The sequence below is a fragment of the Lissotriton vulgaris genome, chromosome 3_1 (genome assembly GCF_964263255.1).
Source record: "Lissotriton vulgaris chromosome 3_1, aLisVul1.2, whole genome shotgun sequence".
Taxonomy (NCBI): domain Eukaryota; kingdom Metazoa; phylum Chordata; class Amphibia; order Caudata; family Salamandridae; genus Lissotriton; species Lissotriton vulgaris.
In genome coordinates, this window is record NC_141689.1 from 501,728,010 (window position 1) to 501,750,283 (window position 22,274).

A 22,274-nucleotide genomic window follows, 5' to 3' on the forward strand; every position below is an offset into this window, starting at 1 on the left:
GGGCACTTGGTCCAGGCCCGCTACAAGTTCGCCTGTAGATAGGAACGTGGCCAGACGCCACCGCCCGGCCCCGGGTGACCCATGTTTCCTGTCCACCCACCCCACCCCCGAGAGTCTGGTTATCCAGGCCTCTAACTCCCAGACCGCCTTCCCGACGGCCCCGCCGGACAGGGAGTCCAAGAGGTACGAGAACTATGGTAAGAAGATCTTCTCGTCCCTTAGCTTGGGACTGCGGTCTTCCAACACCGCATGCCTCTTGGGCCGTTACACCCACTCTCTGTGGGAAACAGTGGCGGAACTGCTGCCAGAGTGTCCGTTGGAGGTACGGGCCAAACTCGGCCAAGCCCTGGTGGAGGACCGGGACGCAGCCAAGTATTCAATCAGGTGCGGACTGGATACTACTGACTCGCTGGGCAGAGCGATGGCTACGACGGTGGCGGTACGACGCCACGCCTGGCTGAGATCCGCCAATTTTTCGGCAGACGTCCAAAATACCCTCATGGACATGCCGTTCGATGGCCGTCGCCTCTTTGGCGACAAGGCAGACCACGCACTTGAGTGCTTTAAGGACTCCAGGGCTACGGACAAGTCCTTGGGCCTCTCGGCCCCACGCCAGCAAATGGGTGCCTTTCGCTCCTTTCGTGGCCAAGGAAGGGGCGTCCCCACACGTGCCGCCAGCCACTCGCCGCAAACTGTCGTCCAGCGCGGCGGCGGCCGTGGAAACCGCCGTGAAGGCGGTCGGGGAAACAAGCAGAGTCAGTCCACACCTGCCCCCGCAGCATCCGCCTCTAAACCCTCCTAGTCCGTGCTTTTCGGCCCATGTGACGCCAGTGGGTGGCAGGGTTCGCCATCACCACTCTCACTGGCACACAGTCACTTCGGACAGGTGGGTGCTGCAGATCGCCCGAAGGGGCTACTCCCTCCCCTTCGAGACGACCCCTCAAGCCATGCCACCGCAACACCACCGCGTATCGGGGGATCATTTGCGGCTCCTGCAGGAGGAAGTTACGGCCCTCTTGGCAAAGGGGGCCATCGAGCGCGTTCCTGGGCCAGAAGTAGGACGTGGTTGCTACTCCCACTACTTCCTGGTACCCAAGAAGGGCAAAGGGGGCCTACAACCTATCTTGGATCTGAGGAACGTCAACGGCTTCCTCCGGAAGGAGAAGTTCAAAATGCTGACACTGGCTCAGGTCTTGACTGCCCTAGACCCAGGAGACTGGATGGTAGCGTTGAACTTGCAGGACGCATATTTCCACATCCCCGTCCTGCCGGCCCACCGGCGTTACCTGCGGTTCATGGTAGGCCTCGAGCACTTTCAGTTTTCGGTGCTCCCCTTCGGCCTTACAAGCGCCACACGGGTGTTCACGAAAGTGATGGTGGTGGTCGCAGCTCATCTGCGCAGGTTGGGGGTCTTAGTCTTCCCCTACCTAGACGACTGGTTGTTGAAGGCGGGCTCGTCCCAGGCAGTCGTCAGCCACCTCCAGACTACGGCGGATCTCCTGCACCAGCTGGGATTTTCCATCAATGTGCCGAAGTCACACCTGTGCCCCTCTCAGAAGCTCCTTTTCATCGGAGCAGTTCTCGACTCGGCGCAGTTTCGGGTTTACCCGCCCGAATAGCGGGTTCGGGATATACAGGCTCTGATTCCGATCTTCGGGCCGTTATCCCTAGTTTCGGTAAGGTTGGCGCTGCGGCTTCTGGGGCTGATGGCCTCCTGCATCCTTCTGGTGCATCACGCATGGTGGCAGATGCGGGCTCTGCAGTGGGACCTGAAGTTTCAGTGGGCCCAGCACCGGGGCAACCTGTCCGACCATGTCCTGATCTCGGAGGGCACTGCGAGACAGCTGCAGTGGTGGCTCACGGACCGTGATTGGGTCAACGGCAGATCCCTCTCCCGTCCCCAACCGGAGCACGTAGTTGTGACGGACGCGTCCCTCCAGGGCTGGGGAGGCCACTTGGGAGAGGCGGAGATCAGAGGACTCTGGTCTCCGGCGGAGTCCCGGCTCCATATCAATCTGTTGGAGCTGCGGGCGATTCGTCTGGCACTGAAAGCATTCCTCCCGTCTGTCCGAGGGAGTGCAGTGCAAGTGTTCACATTAACACCACCGCCATGTGGTACTGCAACAAACAGGGCGGAGTGGGGTCGTGGACCCTTTGCCAGGAAGCTCTGCGTCTCTGGCAATGGCTGGAACATCAGGGCGTGACTCTGGTGGTTCAACACCTGGCCGGTTCTCTGAACGACAGGGCGGACGAACTCAGCCGTCGGTGCTCGATGGATCACGAATGGCGTCTGCACTCTGACGTGGCGCAAGGCCTCTTTCTGCGATGGCGAGAGGCTTGGTTAGATCTATTCGCCACCGAAGAGAACGCGCAATGTCATCAGTTCTGCGCGTTGGAATTTCCAAGGCGGCACTCGCTCGGAGACGCTTTTCGTCGCGAGTGGAGCTGCGGTCTGTTGTACGCCTTTCCGCCTATACCACTTCTGCCCAGAGTGCTGAAGAAGATCAAGCGCGACCGGGCACAAGTCATCCTTGTGGCTCCGGACTGGGCACGAAGGTACTGGTATCCCGAGCTACTTAGTATGTCAGTCGATCCCCCGGTTCGTCTGCCTCTTCAGGAGGACCTTCTGTCGCAGCAGCAGGGGACGGTCCTCCACCCGAACCTGTCCAGTCTCCACCTCCATGCTTGGAGATTGAGCGGCGACAGTTGAGGCCATTTGACTTGCCTCCTGAAGTTTGCAACATCATTCTAGCAGCCAGGCGTCCCTCCACAAAGACGGTATACGCCTGCAGGTGGAACAGATTTGTGGCATGGTGCACAGCAAAGGCTGTGGATCCCCTCAATGCCCCTCTCTCTGAGGTTCTCCTCTTCCTTCTTTCTCTTGCCCAGCAGGGCTCTGCTCTGGGCACTGTCAAGGGCTATCTTTCGGCTCTTTCAGCCTTTCTGAGGCTGCCTGACCAACCTTCTTTGTTCAAGTCCCCTATCGTAAATCGATTCCTGAAGGGCATCACTCATACCTTTCCTCCTGTTCCCTTCGTGATGCCTCAGTGGAACTTGAACCTGGTTCTAACGTTTCTGATGTGCGCTCCCTTTGAGCCACTTCACAACTGTCCTCTTCGCCTTCTTTCTTTGAAGACTGCCTTCCTGGTAGCCATCACCTCTGCCAGGAGAGTGAGTGAGCTCCAGGCTCTGTCTTGTAAGCCTCCTTTCCTTTCAGTCCATCCGGACAAGGTTGTATTGCGGACAAGGCCCTCCTTCCTTCCCAAGGTAGTCACGGCCTTCCACATTGGGCAATCCATCACGTTGCCCACCTTCTTTCCGCCTCCGCACCCCTCGAGAGAGGAGGAGAGGCTCCACCGTCTGGACCCAAAACGTGCGCTCTCATTTTATCTGAACCGCACACAACAGTTCCGGGTGGATGATCAACTCTTTGTTGGGTACGCGGGCGCTAAGAAAGGGAAAGCGGTGCACAAGCGGACCATCTCCCGGTGGATTATTTTGTGCATCCATGCGTGTTACTCCTTGGCTAAGAAGGAACCCCCTGTTGGGCTGAGGGCTCATTCCACTCGAGCCACGGCAACTACTATGGCCTTGGGCCGGGGTGTGCCCTTGCAGGACATTTGCCAGGCAGCTACGTGGGCCTCGCTGCACACGTTTGCAAGGCACTACTGCCTTGACAGTCAGGTCCGGAGGGTCGGCTACTTCGGCCGTTCCGTCCTCCAGGACTTTCTGGTGTGATTATTGGTTCGCAGACCCACCACCACGGGGATGGTATTGCTGGGGTATATATTCTAAGGTAAGGAATCTATCACTAACGTGTCTCTTTCAGATGCACAAGTTACTACTTGTGTAACGATATATCTGTAAGAGACATTAGTTAGTGATAGATTCCTTACCGACCCACCCATCCTCCCCGTTCTGCGAACCGATATCTAGGGTTAAGGTCATCCCCTTTCAGGGCCCTAGTTTCTTGGCAACCAGTGTCGGTTTTTGTCATGGCTCTGCACTTCTGGCGCGGGAAAAGCTGTGGCTAAGAACTGACGTCAGCACGCGGAGGCGGCGTCTAAGTACTCAGACGACGTCATCACGGCACCCACGACGCCGACGACGGACGCAGAGCCGCAGACGACGCCTACCGACGCGCAAGGGTACTGCTACGCAAAACTTTCCGGATCCAGTCTGACGCCTGGGGATATTCTAAGGTAAGGAATCTATCACTAACTAATGTCTGTTACAGATATATCGTTACACAAGTAGTAACTTGTGCGTCACCCCCAAGTTAAGCCCTGGGTAACCTAGAGGACAGTGTGCTATGTATTTAAAAGGCAGGACATGCACTTTTAAGTTTTACGTGCCCTAGTACGAAAAACTCCCAAATTCATTTTTCAATACTGTAAGCCTATCTCTCCCATAGGATAACATTGGGATTACCTTATTACATCTTTTTTTAAATATATATATATATATACATATATATATATTATTTTCACAATTCAGCAAGAACAAATACCAAAAACCAGGATTACATACATAATAACTAAAAAAGCATTAAAGAATGTCAAAACAATAAACCGATAAGAGACCATACATCATGCGTTCATATGAGCAGCGAAGACCCCCATATATACATTCCTAATTTTCGTTTCCTTGCCCTCTTTATTGAATACAAACTTCATTCTAGGTTGGCTAATTGATACATTTTAGTTGCCAGACCTCGAACCTTGGAGGCTCGGGGCAAAGCCATTCCCCGGCGATACATAAACGAGCCATAGTCATTGCTACAAACAACAAATATCGATGTTTAGGAAAAACATTCCCTCTAGTGACTACTTGCCCCATCCCTAAAAGCTTTTAGGCCGGAGTAATGTTAAGTGTTGACCAAAGAATAATTGATAAAATCTTCTCAATATCCTGTAAGAACTTGTTCAATTTGACAAACTGAAAAATATATGCATACTATCGGCATTGTCACTCCCGCAACGAAAACATTTATCATAACGGTCACCCCACTTATGCATATGTGCCGGGGTGTGATATAAATTTAAAAAAGTTTTAAAAAATTGTACTTTTAGATATGCAGATAAAAAATATCCTTCGATCTTGCCATTGCCTCTTCTTTTGACACATCAGTTTCAATTTCTCCCAATATCGATGCCCATTGTAAATTGTTTCTCCAAGTCATCCTTTTTAAAAGTAGACAATATTTTATACAGCCCCCCTATTTTACCATGAGGTTTGATAGCCTCGATAAGCGGATTTTGGTTCAATTTCAAATTCCTACATATTAGGAAATCCCGCATTTGAAGGAACTTAAACTGTAAATGAGATAAATTATATAGCCTTACCAAATCTGCATACTGCTCTATAAGTCCACCCTCGTCATATAAGTCTCCTATTTGAAGTAGACCCTTGTCTTGCCAACCAATAGCCACCCTATCGTGGAATATTGTTGGGAGCAACTTTGCCGCGTTCATAGGAGTGTAATAGGTTAGGCCTTCTAAATCAATTAGTTTGCGTACTTTCCTCCATGTGTTCACCGCTGCTTCCAAGACCTCAAACCTGGTCCGTTTATAATAACTCCCGTCAATATCCCTAAATAAACTACGATTTGCTTCTGATCCTAATATTAAATAAAAAATGGAGCTTATTTCTGCAGTGGTACCAATATCCTCTCCAATTAATAGTATAGACATTTTCTGCAAAGACCAAACATAATAATACAAAACAAAATCAAGTATTGCTAAGTCACCCCTTGCAGTTGGAAGAGACATGAATCTCATAGCTCGGCGTGGTCTCCTCTCATATTGTTGACACCAATAGCTCATCTGTAGCCAACTGGTACTGTTTTTTGGCGAATGTTCGTTCCCTTCCCAAACATTCCACCAATATATGGGACCTACTTTCTTCATTTTCCTCAGACATTGGGTTACTCACGGAAACCTGGATAAAACCCTCCTCCGCCCCGGATATTGCAATTGCGGTACCGGACGATATCGCATTTTAAAACTAGACAGGCCACATAAAACTGGTGGTGGAGTTGCAATTATTTATAAAGATCCGATAACAGCGATACTATTGGATCAATATTGCAGTAACAATATAGAAATTCTCATATTTAGACTAGATCTTCACTCACAATTAAACTGGAAGGGAGCTCTTATTTATCGCCCCCCCCCCCCGAACCTCTTGCTAATTCTATCTCACTTCTTCAGGATCTGATTGTTCCTCATGTCATATCAACAAATAAGTTCTTACTATTAGGCGACTTTAATGTTCATAGCAACAACTCCGATGACCCGTCGGCCTCCACTTTCCAGAGGGAAATGTCTGCCCTCGGACTCACAAAAAGGAACGATATCCCAACACACATTGCTGGTCATGTTCTAGACCAAATCCTTTCTAATTCATATGATATATTTTACAAAGTCACTATTCCCTTAACATGGTCGGATCACTCGTGTATATCCTGTGACATGCCTGGTACCCGTGAACATGTAACCAAAAAGGCCCCAATAACTCGCACTTATAGACAGTGGCACAAACTCTCTCCCAATCAATTTCGTGCTGCATACACCCCTGAACACTCATCCGCTTGAGATACAGTCGACAATCACTTGTCGGCCTTTCTTAACACAATTAAGCATACTCTAGATGTCCTAATTCCTGAGAGAAGATCTTGTGGGGCCCTCACTCGCACACAGACACCTTGGTACACAGCGAATCTGCGCTTAGAGAAAAGTAAATGTAAAGGACTAGAACTACAATGGCGCCGAAATAAAGATCCCACAGCTAAGGAACAGTACAAAGCGGCCCTAGACATTTAACATAAAAACTTAAAATCTGCACGGTAAAATCATATAGCTTGCCAACTTGAGCAAGCAGGCAATACCTCTAAAACACTTTTCCACATCCTTAACTCTCTCATCAATCCTAAAGTTTGCAACTCAGAAGAGGAACCCACGCAATTACGGTGTGATAATATAGCTATTCATTTCTCACAAAAAATAGAAAACATCTATAATAAGATATTAGCTTCTTTCACAAACACTAACCACAATCTTCCAATTGACCATGATCCAGTTTTTAAAAATCAGCCTACTTAAAAAGAATTTCCTACTCACTATTCAGGATACTGAATCATTACTAAATTCTGCAAAATCAGGCTCTCCCAACTATTTATTACCCACCAGAGAAGCAAAAAAACTTGCAGCTGAATTAGCAGAGACTCTCTGCCTTATCCTCAATTGCTCGATCAAACAGGGCAGTCTCCCTAAAGAATGGAAGGATGCGCAGAACATGCCCATTAGGAAAAATCTCTAATTATCTCCAAATGATGTGTCCAGCTACCGCCCCATTTCTTTACTTCCCCTGTATAGCAAACTACTGGAAAATATATTAACACTCACCATTCTGCTTTTATAGAAGTCTCCAACTGCCTTGACCAATCGCAGTCAGGTTTTCGTCCCATGCATAGTACTGAACTAGCATTGGTGAATGTAACTGACGATATTTGTATGCTGGCAGATGATGGTCAAGCAGGGATTCTTATACTGCTTGACCTCTCCGCCGCTTTTGACACCATCTCACATCAAACCCTACTGAATAGGTTGCGCGCTAGAGGCATCCAGAATTCTGCTCTGGCCTGGCTCCAGGACTTCTTCAGTAACAGGACCCAAACAGTGAACCTTGGACCTTTCGCCTCCAAGTCACCAAAGGGGTACCGCAAGGGTCCTACCTGAGCCCGTCCTTGTTTAACGTATATATCGCCCCTCTCTCAGCACTGCTCAGGAAGATCGAGTTTATCCTGATCTCCTACGCTGATGATACACAACTTATTCTATCTTACAAGAAAGACACTATGACATCCAAAACATGTTTAAGGAAAGTATGAGAGCCTTAACATCTTGGATGAGCAACAACTTCTTGCAGCTGAACGCAGGAAAGACTGGAGTAATACTCTTTAAGGATGCGATAACCAGCTGGTCCCCTAGTTGGTGGCCAGATGATTTGGGGCCAACGCCTCTGCCAAAGACAGTTGGTAAAAACTTAGGGGTGCTAATAGACAAAGATCTAAATATGGATGAACACATAGCTGCAACAAAAAGAGCTTGCTTTCACTCACTTAGCCTCCTCCGTAAGGTTTTTCACTTCTTACCCGCATCTACATGTAAAACCCTGGTTCATGCTCTGGTACTCAGCCGTTTGGACTTTAGCAATGCTCTGCTGTTCTCCGCTAAGGAATCTGCCTTGCAAGGTCTTCAGGTGGTCCAGAATGCAGCTGCACGCCTGGTAACAAGCATTCCTTACCGTGCACCCTCACTCCCCCTGTTGCGCAAGCTTCACTGGCTGCCAGTTAGCAAAAGAATACATTTCAAAATCTGTTGTATTGTTTTTAAAGGCATGAACCAGATGGGCCCTGTCTATATTGCAGATAAGCTAGTGAAATACATACCGCCCGCTCCCTTCGTTCCGAAGGGAAATGTCTGCTTATTATCCAGCGCTTAAGGCAAGCCAGGCTGGGAGGAAAATCTTTCTCCTACCTGGCCCCTAAACTGTGGAATTGACTACCTCTTGAGATTCGTCTCCCCACTAACTACTTAGGCTTCAGAAAGAAGCTCAAAACGCTACTTTTCTAACTTTGTTACCCATACCAACAGTTGGCCTAAGCGCGAAGACGACGACGGACGCGGAGCCGCAGATGACGCCTACCGACGTGCAAGGGTACTGCTACGCAAATTTCCGGATCCAGTCTGACGCCTGGGGATATTCTAAGGTTCGGAATCTATCACTAACTAATGTATCTTACAGATATATCGTTACACAAGTAGTAACTTGTGCGATTCTGTCACAACCTTCTGCTGCAAGGCTTCGTCCTCTATGTTCGATATCCGGGATTCTGCCTCATTGAATCTGGATGTAAAATCAGATTGTGATTTGGCCAGCCTACGAACCGAATTCTGCAACTTTCAACATAAGTTCTAGACTCTCCTCTCTCGTTTCTTCACATAAGGACATTGTTGACTCGTAGATCAATGATAAGGATATTTCCTCTTCCAAATGCTCTGGAGACCCGTCCTGAGATTGATGCGGACTATAATGCTCGCCCTGATTGTCTGCCATCTTTTCCGATTTTGTACGCACTTTGGGGGGGCTACCTTTATGCATGTCGACCGAATCATCCAGGCAGACACTGCTATGAGGACTACCACCAGTCATATTCATATGTTGGGCATACTGTAAGGCTAAGTCTTCACAGGATGACGATAACGATTGATCAGACATGGAGTAAAAGTCTTCTGATTCAGCATCCTGTAGTAGACCTGGACTTTTATCCCCGCCCGCGGAAATGTCAGGGTTGAGTTTATTACCCGCATTACTGCCATTATTACAGCCTTGATGCATACTTTGAATATCTGTATCATTGATCAAGGAGGAGGGAAGACTCACATCCGCTGCACTTGATGGAGTAGGGCAAACCTGTCCCTTTGCAGCGTTGTTACTCGGTGTCCCACTAGCACTTAATGCTGCTTCCACCGTCTCTGCTTCCACTACAGCTGGTATTAGTTGATCCCTCTCAGCAAACAACTGGGTTTTTCCCCCCTTAGACTTTTCCTTTGTAGCGGAGAAAATCGCAGGTATGGTTTTATTTTTTCCGTGCCACCCGCTTTTACTTTAATATTGTCCAGAACATTTTTAACATTTTTAGCATTTTTTAACGGGCTGGTCGAACTTGACTTGCTCAACTCAACCCCTCCGTGTTCAGCTTGCTCCTCCGTTGCTCGAGTTTTTTCCCTTGCACCTTTTGGTGGCATGTCTCCAGCGCTCCCAGCACCGTAACTTCCCGGTGCGAGCAGTCAGAGCAATCAGAGTTTTCTGCGAGTTTCAGCGAGGGAGAGCCTTCCTCCACACCGCCACCTGTGAGACACTCTTCGCCCACTCCGCGTTCACTCACTCCGTCAGAAACACTCCTCCTTCCATCCGCCGTCCCGCTGAAGAGTACGTCAACAGCCGAACCCAAGTCCAAATCACAGCCTCCGCATCTAGCGCAAAAGTGCCGGTAAGCTCCGATGTATTTCAGCAACCTCCTCAGCGTTCTGAGACAAAAACCGCCACTGTATATTTAATCGTTCCCTTTTCTTTTTTCCTCCGTCCGTTGTAGCTTGTGGCCTGAGCAGTGAGCGGTCATCTTACACGTCCACTCGCGTGGCGCCATCTTGCCTCTCGAAGCTTATTACATCTTTTATGTGTAATTTTCAATTGTGAAGAAATTATTTTTTCGAGTTTGGTGTCTCTGAACTCTGTTTAAAACCTCAACTATTCTATTCTATTCTATTGTTTTGGTAAAGCGCAATCAGCTGCCCCAGCGAAGAGGCGTCCCGGCGCTAGAAAACCACAGACCAGGTCTGAGAATAGAAGAAGGAGAGGAGGATTAGGGAAGAGGGAACAAATGCGTTTTAATGGCTTTTCGGAAGGCCGGTAGATTGTCTATGGAGCGGATGTTTTGTGGCAGGCCGTTCCATAGTTTAGCTCCTAGGACCTTAAAGGAGCGGCCGCCCATGCAGCAGAGTTTTATGCGAGGAACGCACAGGAGGTGCTGATTAGAGGATCGTAGGTTACGTGATGGAGTGTAGGGGGTGAGAAGAGGTCGCAACAGTGTTGGGTTACCAGATTTGATCATTTTAAAGGTCATGATGAGGGTTTTGAACATAATTCTAGAGTTAACCGGTAGCCAGTGTAGTTTTCGAATTGTAGCTCTGGCCGAACATCTGCGAGGGAGGCCGACTAAGGCTCTCGCTGCAGAGTTCTGCACGCGTTGTAGTCGTGCTATCTCTCTTTTATTGGCGCCAAGGAGGAGTACGTTGGCGTAATCCTAACGCGATAGGATGGTAGCTTGAATGATGAGCTGGCGAATCTTGGCGTCAAAGAAGCCCAGTATGTGGCTAAGACTTCTCAGCAGGCCGACACAGGTGCCAGCGACTTTTTTGGTGTGGGTCTGATAGTTAAGAGAGGCATCCATCCATACTCCTAGATTTTTGACTAGGGATTTGGGGGTGGGATGGTGCCTAAGGAGGACGGCCACCAGTGCTCATTCCAAAGGCTGGTGTTTTTGCCAAGGAGCAGCACTTTTGTTTTACCAGCATTAAGCTGTAAACAGTTGTCTGTCATCCATTGGGCTATTGCGGAGAGACCGTTTTTAAATCTGGAGGCCGAGATGGAGGGGCCTTCCGTCAGAGTGATGGCCAGCTGTGTGTCGTTGGCATACGACACTAGTGTCAGGCCCCACTCTTTGGCCACTGTCGCAAGAGGTTGCACATAAAGATTAAAAAGGGATGGGCTCAGCGCCGAGCCCTGCGGAACTCCCTGTGCAATGGGGTGAGATTTAGATAGAAAGGGGGGTGCTGAGACTCGAAAGGATCTGTCCTTTAGAAAAGATCGGAACTACTCCAAAGCAAGGCCAGATATTCCAAATGTCTCCAGGCGATTAAGAAGGATGTCGTGGGATACCGTATCAAAGGCCGTGCTGACGTCGAGAAGAATCAGCGCAGCACTTTGACCGGCATCTAAGATCATCCGGAGGTGTTCGGTGGTGGCCAGAAGAGCAGACTCAGTACTATGGCCTGGTCTGAACCCATTTTGTGATGGGTCCAGGATGTTGTTTTGGACCATGTGCTGGGACAGAGTACTATTAGCATGGGCTTCAGCGAGTTTGGACAGCCATGGGAGTAGGGAGATAGGTCGGAAATTTTCCGGCTTAGATGGGTCTAGGGTGGGTTTCTTGATGATGGGTGAAACCCACGCTTGTTTCCAGGCAGATGGTACACTCACTGAAGAGAAGGAGAGGTTCAAGATAGAGGTCAGAGAAGGAAGAAAGAAGTTAAGTGACTCTAAGAATTGAGCCGGGCGCATGGGGTCTGATGGAGAGCCAGTTTTAACTTTTCGACATAGTTTGGTGAGGCTGTCAATGGAAATTTCTGGGATGTGGGTGAAAGTGGTGTAATTGGGGGAAGGGATAGGGCTTTTAGTGGGGCTGGGGGAGTGCTGAGGAAAGGATGTATAGATTTTCTGTACTTTTTCAACGAAAAATGTGGCTAGATCTTCGCATTGTTGCGCAGAGGAAATGCTAGGGGGGGGATTTGCCGCTCTGAAGTTCTTGAACTAGTTTAAAGACTTCTTTGGCAGGGGTAGGGCTAGAATTGATTTTATCTGCATAGAAGGCAGTTCGCGCAGCGCGGATGGCTTTATGGTACATTTTTTGTTTTAGAAGGTAATTGGTTTTATCATCGTTTTTATATTCCCTTCTCCATAAGCGCTCAGCTCTTTTACAATCTTTGCGCATGGTTTTGAGGGTATCGGTGTACCATGGGTTGGACGGCGAGTTACGTCCTTTCATCCATTTTGCTGGGATAAGGGTGTCTAATCCTCCCGTGATCCAATCATGAAACGAGCTATAGGTTGCATTGATGTCAAGGTTGGTGTCATGATGGAATTCCTCAAGGGTAGCATGGAGATCGCTGATGGATAGTATGTGCCATGGTCTTTTTAGACGTCGCGAAGGTATGATTTTGTGCTTTGTTTTATTGACCTGAATTGTCAGTTTAATAAGGTAGTGGTCTGTCCATCCCATCGGTAAGGGTGCCTCTAATTTAATCCCTTCGATGTTTGTAAATACTGGATCCAGGATGTGACCAGCCTGATGCGTTGGAGTTAAGATAAGAGAGTTAAGTTGTAAGGCGGAAAGGTCAGCAAGAAGATTTTTGATGGTGGAGTCGGTAAGCAGGTCAAAGTGAAGATTGAGGTCGCCTAATATGGTGAAGTTTGCATACTTTGTCACTGGCGAACTGGCAGTCTCAAGAAGAGCTTCAATAAATTTTGAAGCAGGTCCAGGTGGGCGATAGATGTAAAGGCCCGACATGGTGAGGTTGGGATTTATAGTAATTTTAAAATGTGCACATTCACAGTCGGGGAGGTCTTCCTTGGTGAATACGCATGAGAGTAGTTTTTTGTAAATTATGGCGATACCTCCGCCTCTTCCATCCCTATTTAGGGTCGACATATGGTAGTCGTCTGGAAGCGTGAGGTTAGGTATGACTGAAGTGCCGTCCCGAATCCAGGTTTCACAGAGGAAGAGGATGTCAGGGCTTTCATCCAATATGAGGGTATTGACCTCAAGGTGATGTTTGGTTAGTGACCTGACGTTGATGTGGAGGATCGTAATGGAGGTAGTATTGGGTATGTTTTGTAGTTGACGGATATGGTGGGGGTTGGCTGTAGTGAAGTGACAGGTTTTACATTGAAGGCAGGTGAGGCCAAGCGTACCTGCTATGTGGGCACAGGTCCGACCAGAGTTCCAGGCAAGTAGTTGTTCCCTGTCGTAGCGATGGGGTATTGATGGAGTACGAACAGGGGGACTGGCGAAAGACGATGACTTGGCGAGGACGGGCGCAGACGGGACTTTACTGATGGTAAAGTTGGATTTTAAATTACAAGTCTAAAAATTCTACTTTTGTAAAGTTGGCATTTTCTTACTTTAGTCGTTCTGTGCCTGTTGCATGTCTCAGAATACACTTCTGGAGTGTATCACAGCTGGGCTTTATGCATTCCCTCTAGACAGCCACACACAAAGGGAACTTAGATGTGACTGATGGGCCATCAACATCCTTATGGGCCACCCAGGGCAGGATTGGAAGGAGGAGCTGGAGACCACCTTACACACTTGAATAGGCTGTGCCATGTCCCCACACAAAGGGTCGCATACCTCACTAGTGAGTCTGTAGCGAGGGCAGGAAGGGAGGGCCTCTGTGCGCTTCAGAGACCTTTCTTTGAATTCTCCCTTACTTCAAAGGTACAACTGGGTAGAAGTACTGGACCTCTGACACCACCACTTCAGTACACTTCTGGACCTGTGAAGGCTTTGCAAGGAAGAACTGCTGTGTTGCTGAAGGTCTGCCTCTTTGCTGGTCTGCTGCTTTGCTGGACTCCTGCCTTGCTGTGCTACACTCCTGCTTGCTGCTCCTTTGCCTGGTTGTGAAGGACTAGACCTGCACCACTTGAACCCAAAGTAGCTCCAGGGGCTTTCTGGCTTGCCTCCTGATTGAAGTCTCAGGGACATAAAATACCTCCAACTCACCTGCATCTGCACTTGCACTCTGCAATCTGAGAGTCTGCCCTACCAAGTGGTGCCCTAGTCTTGAACCCATGGAAGTGAGGCCTAAGGTGCTTCTCCATCCAATCCATGCATCGGAACCGGCGCATCTTCACTATTGGGGGGTCAGAACCAACGCATCTTCGCCTTTGGATGGATCAGAACTGGCTCATCCTTGTGGTTGTATGGAGCGAACTTAGTGCATCATCTTCTGAACCAGCGCACTGCCCTCGGAGTCGACGCATTCTCTGCTACAAGAGCAGAACATAGGCATCGCATTCGGGACCAACGCATTACCCCTGGAACCGATGCATCTCCCTTTGTTGCGGTATTGGAACCTAGGCATCGCCTCGGCTGCACCCAGCATTTACCTCAACACAAACCAGGATCAAAGTAATTTTCTTTAGCAGGCCCAAGTAGGTTATTGTGTCCGGCCTGCGCTCCATCACGGTCGGCATGAACTTTTGACTTTTCTCCAGTCCAGCGTTACCAGTTATCCCAAATAAACGTTTATTGCTTCTAAGTGCTATTTTACAGTTTATTTCTTAAATATTTCCTCTCAGATGTTTTGGTCTTGTTTTGTTTGTAAAATTAAGCTCTATTTTTCCTCACCTGGTGTGTATTCATTTTGTTTGATGTTTTCACTGTTTAACTGTTTCCAGTGTTTTGCACTAATACTTAACACATTGCCTCTTAAGTGAGACCTGACTGCTCTGTGCCAAGCTACCAGAGGGTGAACACAGGACAATTTAGGGTTTGTTGTGACTTACTCTGACTAGGACTGTGGTTTGTGCTTGGACAGGGTGCATACCTCTGCCATCCTGAAACCCAATAACTCTCTCTCTCATATACACTCTCCCTCCTTCTCTTACACACACACTGCCCCTCCCTAACACACAAACTCTTTCTCTCCTTCTCGCTCTCTATCTCTCCCCCTCTCCAATATTTAGGCAAAGATATCAGGCTCTCCCCTTATTCGTACACTTATATACTACTGTACAGTGTAATGGGGAACATGTAGATGGAGACCTGTTTGAGGTACGTTACAAGTCTGTATCACTTTCACTACTTTGAAATGTGCTTTGTTGGTTGTGATGCGCAGTGCACTCGTTTCCTTTTGGTAATGTGTTTTGATCTTTGCTTTAAAAATGGGAAGTTGCTCTCATCAGACTACTGCTTTATTTGGACCAAATGTATGACTTCTATGGGATTTATAAAAGATGTAGAAGCACTCTAGATTATTTTTGATAATGATGGATTCCCTTCAACAGATTTTCGACTTGGTGGAAATGTGATGAAGTGTATCTTTGCATATTTACTTTGTGTCTCCTCTACTTCTATGTTTAATATTTCCTCCCCATTCACCCTTGAAAACCCGCTAAATCTGCCCACGACAGGGAATACATTTGCACACATTTCCTTCTTTGGGAAGATAGCTGCTGCAAGCGGTACCTATAGACTTATATGCTCGAGAGTGTTCACTTTTTTTCCTGGTAGGCACACACAGAAATGCTGATAAACCCCCAAGTTTAAACTCCATCTTTCAGATGGAGCGTCCACATTCACAAATGCAATTTGCGCACATGAAATTTCGCCAATTTTGAATATTTGAATCAAGATTGGGAATTTACATGCAGCGAGTGGTGCTATTACACACCTCATTTGGGTGCACAAAACCTCTGTTAATCGGACAGTTTTTTGATTTGTGTAGTCTGGTGCCTGAATGATGTCTTAGTAGTTTGATCGTTCATGACTGTCCGAAAGCCTAACAACAACAATTCTACTCACTTATTGAAATTAGAAATACTTGTGATTTTAGTTCGGTTTCATTTTCTGCCTTCCTCGTGCTCGTTTTCCTGGTGCGAGCACTATTGAATTATCTGGTTTGAAAACCTCTGCAAAAGGAGTATACAATTTACGCATTGAGAAGAAACAATGCATCGCTTCCAATTTTCTCAATATCAAACCCTTCTTTCCTCTCTTCCAGGTTTGCAGCTAAAACTGTGCACAGTGGGTCATTGATGCTCGTCACAGTGGAGCTGAAGGAAAGCTCTACAGCGCAGCTCATCATAAACACGGAGAAAACTGTGATTGGCTCCATTCTGCTGCGAGAGATGAAGCCTGTGCTGTCCCAGGGGTAACCTGCTTACATCTGGACCGCAGAATCTGGCACAGAACACAAGTGCCTGGCATCCACTACTGCTGCCTTTCATTTATAATAATAGGCCTTCCATCTGGCAGTGGGGGCAGGATGCACTCTTGACAATCTTGTTCCTGCTTAGAATGCTAGTGTGTCTGCCACGTATATGTATACTTCATTTCTCCTAACCATAGGCCATATATTCTTCTGCCATTCTTGCATTTTTAGTATCTTGTTTTTACTACTGCAATTAATTATGTCATAATGAAAAAATGCTAAATTATAAACAGTAAAAATCGTCTTGTGCCAAGAATAAACACGAGAACTGGAATATAATCTCCTATTGCCGCATCACCACATTGCTACCGGGAGGGAAAGGGTGTGTGAAATCGGCAGTACAACACTTCTATTGTGTGATGAAGGTGTTGGTCAAATTTCCGGCTTCTCATTCCATTTGTCACCACCACTGTTGAATTCTGAAATAAAGCATTGTTCTAGTGGAGCAGCATTTTCTGTGTTTCTTTCGCACACACAAAGGAAGTAGTAATTTAATTTACCGTTACAGCGAACAAATCAGGGGAAAATGAAAGTGGAACAAAAATCACCATGTGCAGATAAACCTAAGAACGAGAGAGTATTCCAGTAGCTCCTTTTGCCATAGTGACGGTGTACCTGGGAGGATTTAAGTATGACCTGAACAAGAACTGTTATATTTATATTCCGCTTTAGCCAAGTCATTTTAGTAGAACATTTTGAATAGTTATCACACACTACTGCGTGTATCACGCACTGATGGCTGCAGTAAACGCTTAACTCACTTTTTTAATATTAAGTCCTTGCACAGTTTATCATCAACAATATTGCATGAAAATGGCATCATTTAGATATAATGAGAGGAAGAATGTTATTTTTCTATGATGGTGACTGTGTTATTTCTTTATCACTGTCACGTTCTGACATCTTAATACTCCTGTAAGAAAATTAAGGGTGGGCGGAACTCTTAGAGTTTCACTTTGCTGATTTCTGCGGAGTTACGGAAATATTCCACGGAGTTCCACGTGTGGCGCAATTCAGTACTTTGCAAGAAAAAACTCTGCCATGTGGCAGTTGGTGACGTTTTTCTGAAACTCTATGCTCCAAGCGCAGTGCTGAGTGTCTGTGAACTCTGTCGGAGGAGCAGAGTTTACTGCCCAACCCTAAAGGAAATGACAATTGCACTGAATTATTATGGATTAAAGCAGTGCTTAATTTGTGCCGGTGCTTTCCTGTGGTTTATCAGGGCCGGGTCTACACTGCCAACTTTCATCAACATGACGACCGCACGTTCGGTGTCAGAGTACATTAAATATAATTGCCTTACGATGTTGTTCACTTCACTCTCTCTTCAGTGTCCAGAGTCCCAAGGTGAAGAAGAGTGTTGCTCAGTGCGTAGAGAGTGAGCCCGATAATAATGCCATCTCGCCATGTTGCGATTACTAAACAATTTGCTTTGATTGTTGCTGGTGAGTGGGCCTAACATTGGGCTGTATTTGGCTCTACTATAGGGGCAAAGGTCTGGGGCAGCGTGCCGTCCGTAACTTTTTTTCATTCCAGGGACGGTTGACCACACCCCGGCACACACACACTGCACTGCACGAGTAACCAGCATAGCAGTTAGCACAACGTGGAGGCAGGCATTTTCAACCTGCAGCAGCCAGCAGGCCGCCTAGTAAGGCAGTGCCACCAGCAGTACCGCAGTGAGTACTAAAAAAAATTCTGCTTTATCTGGCGCATGGTGCTGATCACCTGAACCTAGTCCGAGCCTCAGAGGCCCCAGCAATCATGCCACTGGTGTGGGTGGCCATCATTTTGTATCCCCCACTCCCCTCCGGGGATGCACAGGGGGATAGGGGGGGACAGTTGGGCCTGCCTGGATAACCCCCCCGTCGTCCAAGTGAGTGCGCTAGACTGCTAGGACCTCTCCTGCACTCACCATACCAGGGGCGTTTGTGCGGCCTGCGAAGGAGGAGCGGTGTTGTTAAAGTTCCAGGAGGGCTGGTCCCCCGGGACAAGCCAAGGTTACACATCGGCATACATTCAAGGCGCAGACCTCCCGGCACTTGCACTACTCCCAGGACCGTGGAAAGTCAGTTGTGGAGCTTTACTAGTGAAGGACTGGGTTTTCTTAAGACCCAGCGGTGCCAGGGATAACACCTAAAACCTTCGTGGGTAACCTGTTCCGGCGTACAAATGACAGAGACACGGGACACTTCCTTCAGCGTCAAAGATTCGAGGTTTATTACTGCAGGGAACACAGAAGTCACAGGAAGTACAACATGTGTAGGTTCGAGGAGTCTGATTCGACTTGCCTCTGTGGATCGCTCCTTTTATACAGTTCAAATGCATTGAACATCATAGTACACAAAGGTTTACAACTCGGTTCCCATCGTAAAGACCATAAGGGGTTACTTTCATGTATTCAAGGCCCGGAACATAAGTACAGAAACGTTTGGTGGTTCCCAACTGTAAAAACCCATCTTCCCACCATTAATACATTCCAATTAGCAGTAAACAGATCGAGGAAGGGACAGAAACAGGTGCAGAGGAAGACAGAAACAGTGGGGAGATCGGAAAGGGTGTAAAAGGGGGTGGTATCGGGAAACACGAGCTGCAGGCATCAAAGGGGACGTGCCTAATGAATGCACAACTTAAGACAATAGACCGGCACGGCAAGATGAGCCTCGAGCGGGACCATCTGCCTTACAGTGCCGTCCCCCTCATCATAAAGACACTTTCAAAGGAAACGTGTCTTCTGCAAGAGTTTGGGAATCCCAGGGTCGCGAAGCGGACAGCGTCCGTTCGCTGGCTACTTGAGGGCAAGAGACAAAATGGATGCCGCATCTAAGATGGAACCCGTGGGCTCGGATGTAGAAACCCACGAAACAAACAAACGGTTTAGGCTAGCACAGCGAAAACGCGTACACCCACTAAACACGTCATTTGCGGTTCATAGATAGCAGACTCGACCATATTCGTGCGAGTCGAAAACACCACTTACGATCGTCACGGAATCTCAGACGCTCCTTTTGCCCTCATGTAGGCAAGCACTAGTCGGAATCATATTCAATATTCATCAGACCATCTAGATGTTGCTGCAACATAATTCTATCCATCAGAGTTCCTTTGGTAACAGGCGGCTGTCTTATACACGTCGTAGCACAGAGGCCACATAAGGCAGGACCACACTGCACACAAAGGCAACACGTGAACAGGAATGCTACAACAACCCCGATGATCATCAGAATCTTCCAACCCCAAGTCGACATCAGGCCCCAAAACCACCCAAGTAGCGTCCAATCCCCTACGTCCACGTGTATGGACTCAGAGATCTTATGCAACTTTGAGATGGCTTGATAGACAGTCGGAGCGTTATCTGGAATGAAAATACAGCTGCTCGAATGGATCACCTTACATACTCCACCTCGATCCGCTAAGACAACGTCTAAAACCATACGTTTTTGTAACGTCATAAGCCTATCCGCCTGAAGCTCTGCTGTAATATTACCAAGGGCACTGGCAGTGATATTAGCTGTTGATTCCACCACTCGGGTCAACTGTCTCAGGTTCCTACTATTGACCATAGGTCCCCAAAACGGAAAGAAACCCTTGAAAAAGTCTCCTGCCTCTTGACCGGCAGTGTCCTCTTCGCTAATCACGCCCCTCACAATTCGAGTCTTCTGGTAATCGGAGGCGACTGTAAAAGTCGGTGGCAACAAATTTGCAATGTAACATGTGCCCGCAAAGTCAGAGGGCAACCACGTATACGCACGATCATGACAGACAAAGTACGTACCCTTGGCAGTCAGAAACACAGGGGAAGAGAGCATCGGTAAGACATACGTCTTGGAGCAAGCACTCTCTCCAAGATGAGCTCTCGGGCTTCGGCCAAGACCTTTTAGACAGAAATTTCCAAGGTGGGGTACGATCCATATTGGAGACGAGCTTTTAAGCTGTCTTTCACCCACGAGCGCACTATACTCAGCCTCACTCAGATCCCTATAAGCTCGCACCTCTTCCTCTGGGATGAGCGACGGCTCATAGATATCCCTATCTAAATCAGCGATCGCTATAGCCAAAGGCTTGTGGTACGGTTGCGTTTTCGTCCGAAGTTCCGCGTTACCACCCAGTCTCCAGGCTGGAGCTGGTGGCCTGGACCCTCCGTCTGCGTCGGCAGTGCTTCAAAGGCCTGTTGGTGAATTAACCTCAGTTTAGCAGTCAGATCATGCAGATAATCGATCAACATTGGGTACTCGAGATCAGAGAACACACTCGGTCTAGGGACCCCCCAAACATTTGCAGGGCGGCCGAACACAATCTCGTAGGGACTAAGCCCTACTCAGGAGTGTACAGTCGCCCTAGTGGACAGAAGGGCTAAAGGTAAAGCGTCAGGCCACGAGAGACCAGTCGTAGCCTGAATCTTCGCCAACTTCAATTTAAGGGTACCATTATACCCTTCAACCAAACCTGCTGACTGGGGATGATTGGCGCTGTGGAATTTCTGGGTAATTCCAAGGCCCTTACACACACTCTTCATCACACTCCCCACAAACTCACCTCCGTTATCAGACCATACAATTCGTGGCATTCCATACCGAGGAAAGTATTCCTTCAGTAGGATTTTTGCAGTGGACAGAGCAGTGTTATCTTTGAGAGGGTAGGCTTCGATCCATCGGGAGAACGCGCAAACCACAACTAAAACGTACTTCATGTTACTGCATCGCTCCATATGGATGAAGTCTAGCTGAATCACTTCAAAAGGACATGAAGGGGGAGCAAAATGGCCAGGAGGTGTAGGGGTTCCCTTTCCAGGATTGTACATCATACATATCATACAATTCTTAACCAATCTCTCAGCACACTTCGTGATACCATCATTCTTCCATACAGGGGACAACAACTTACAAATACCTTTCGCGCTAATATGTGCCAAACCGTGTGCCATCGTCACAACAGCTAGCATATACGCATCTGGCAACATCCACCTCTTATTCTCTGACAAATCAATCCAACAACCATTCACATCCAACTTTCCCGTACTCTCCTTCCACTTCGTCTTTTCAGACTCAGTGGCCTCGTTCTGAATCATTTTCACACTCTCGATGGTATCCTCACACATACCAGTCTCTGTAGGCCACCTAACCGAACTCGTCACATACATTCTAGTACTAAGATTTCGAGCAGTCTCCTTAGCAATTTCATCAGCGAACGCATTGCCGTGACCAACATCATCCGTCACCTTACGGTGTGCAGTACATTTAATAATAGCCACCTGCTTGGGCAATGTAAGTGCATCCAAAAGATCATTCACGAGCTGTCCGTGTTGGATCTTCGTACCATGCGATGTCATAAAACCTCTCTCTCTCCACAAACGTCCAAAGCTATGTGCCACGCCAAATGCGTATTGGCTGTCGGTAAACACATTCACCCGTTTCCCTTTCGACAACACGCATGCTCTAGTCAAAGCAATCAGCTCTGCCGCCTGAGCAGAATTCTGATTCAATCTCGCAGTCTCCACAACAGTATTCAATGTCACCACAGCATACGCAGTCGTTACATGGCCATTCGGCAACTTAAAACATGAACCATCCACATACAAGGTCCCATCGGGATCTTCTAATGGAGTATTTTTCAGGTCTACACGACCTTTTGTTTCCTCTTCCGTTCGCAAGTAGCAATCATGAGGTGCTACTTCATCTGACTCCATACTTATTGGCAACAAAGTCGCCGGGTTCAGGACGTTGCAACGTTTTATTTGAATGTGACTTGCCAAAAGCGTCAACTCGTAACCAGACAACCTTGCACTCGTCAAGTGCTGAGTTTTCGTACGATTCAAGAGTGTCAACTGCATGCGGAACCATCACCGAGAGCATATTATCCATGACCAATCCTGCAGATTGTCGGATGGACACCGCAGCTGCCGCTGTTGTTCTCAAACAACTCGGCAATGCTCTA

The 22,274-nt window shown here is 47.8% G+C and overlaps 1 protein-coding gene across 3 annotated transcripts in view; it reads left to right on the forward strand.

Annotated features, from left to right (window-relative positions):
- AP3B1 (adaptor related protein complex 3 subunit beta 1) overlaps positions 1-16,785 on the forward strand; it is a 2,001,071-nt gene extending 1,984,286 nt beyond the window's left edge. For all 3 annotated transcript variants that reach the window (XM_086960746.1, XM_086960745.1, XM_086960747.1), the window contains one exon: positions 16,131-16,785. In XM_086960746.1, coding sequence (XP_086816872.1) covers positions 16,131-16,284 — 154 coding nt within the window. In that variant the 3' untranslated portion in view covers positions 16,285-16,785. The remainder of the gene's footprint in view (positions 1-16,130) is intronic.
- Positions 16,786-22,274: the final 5,489 nt, after the last annotated feature.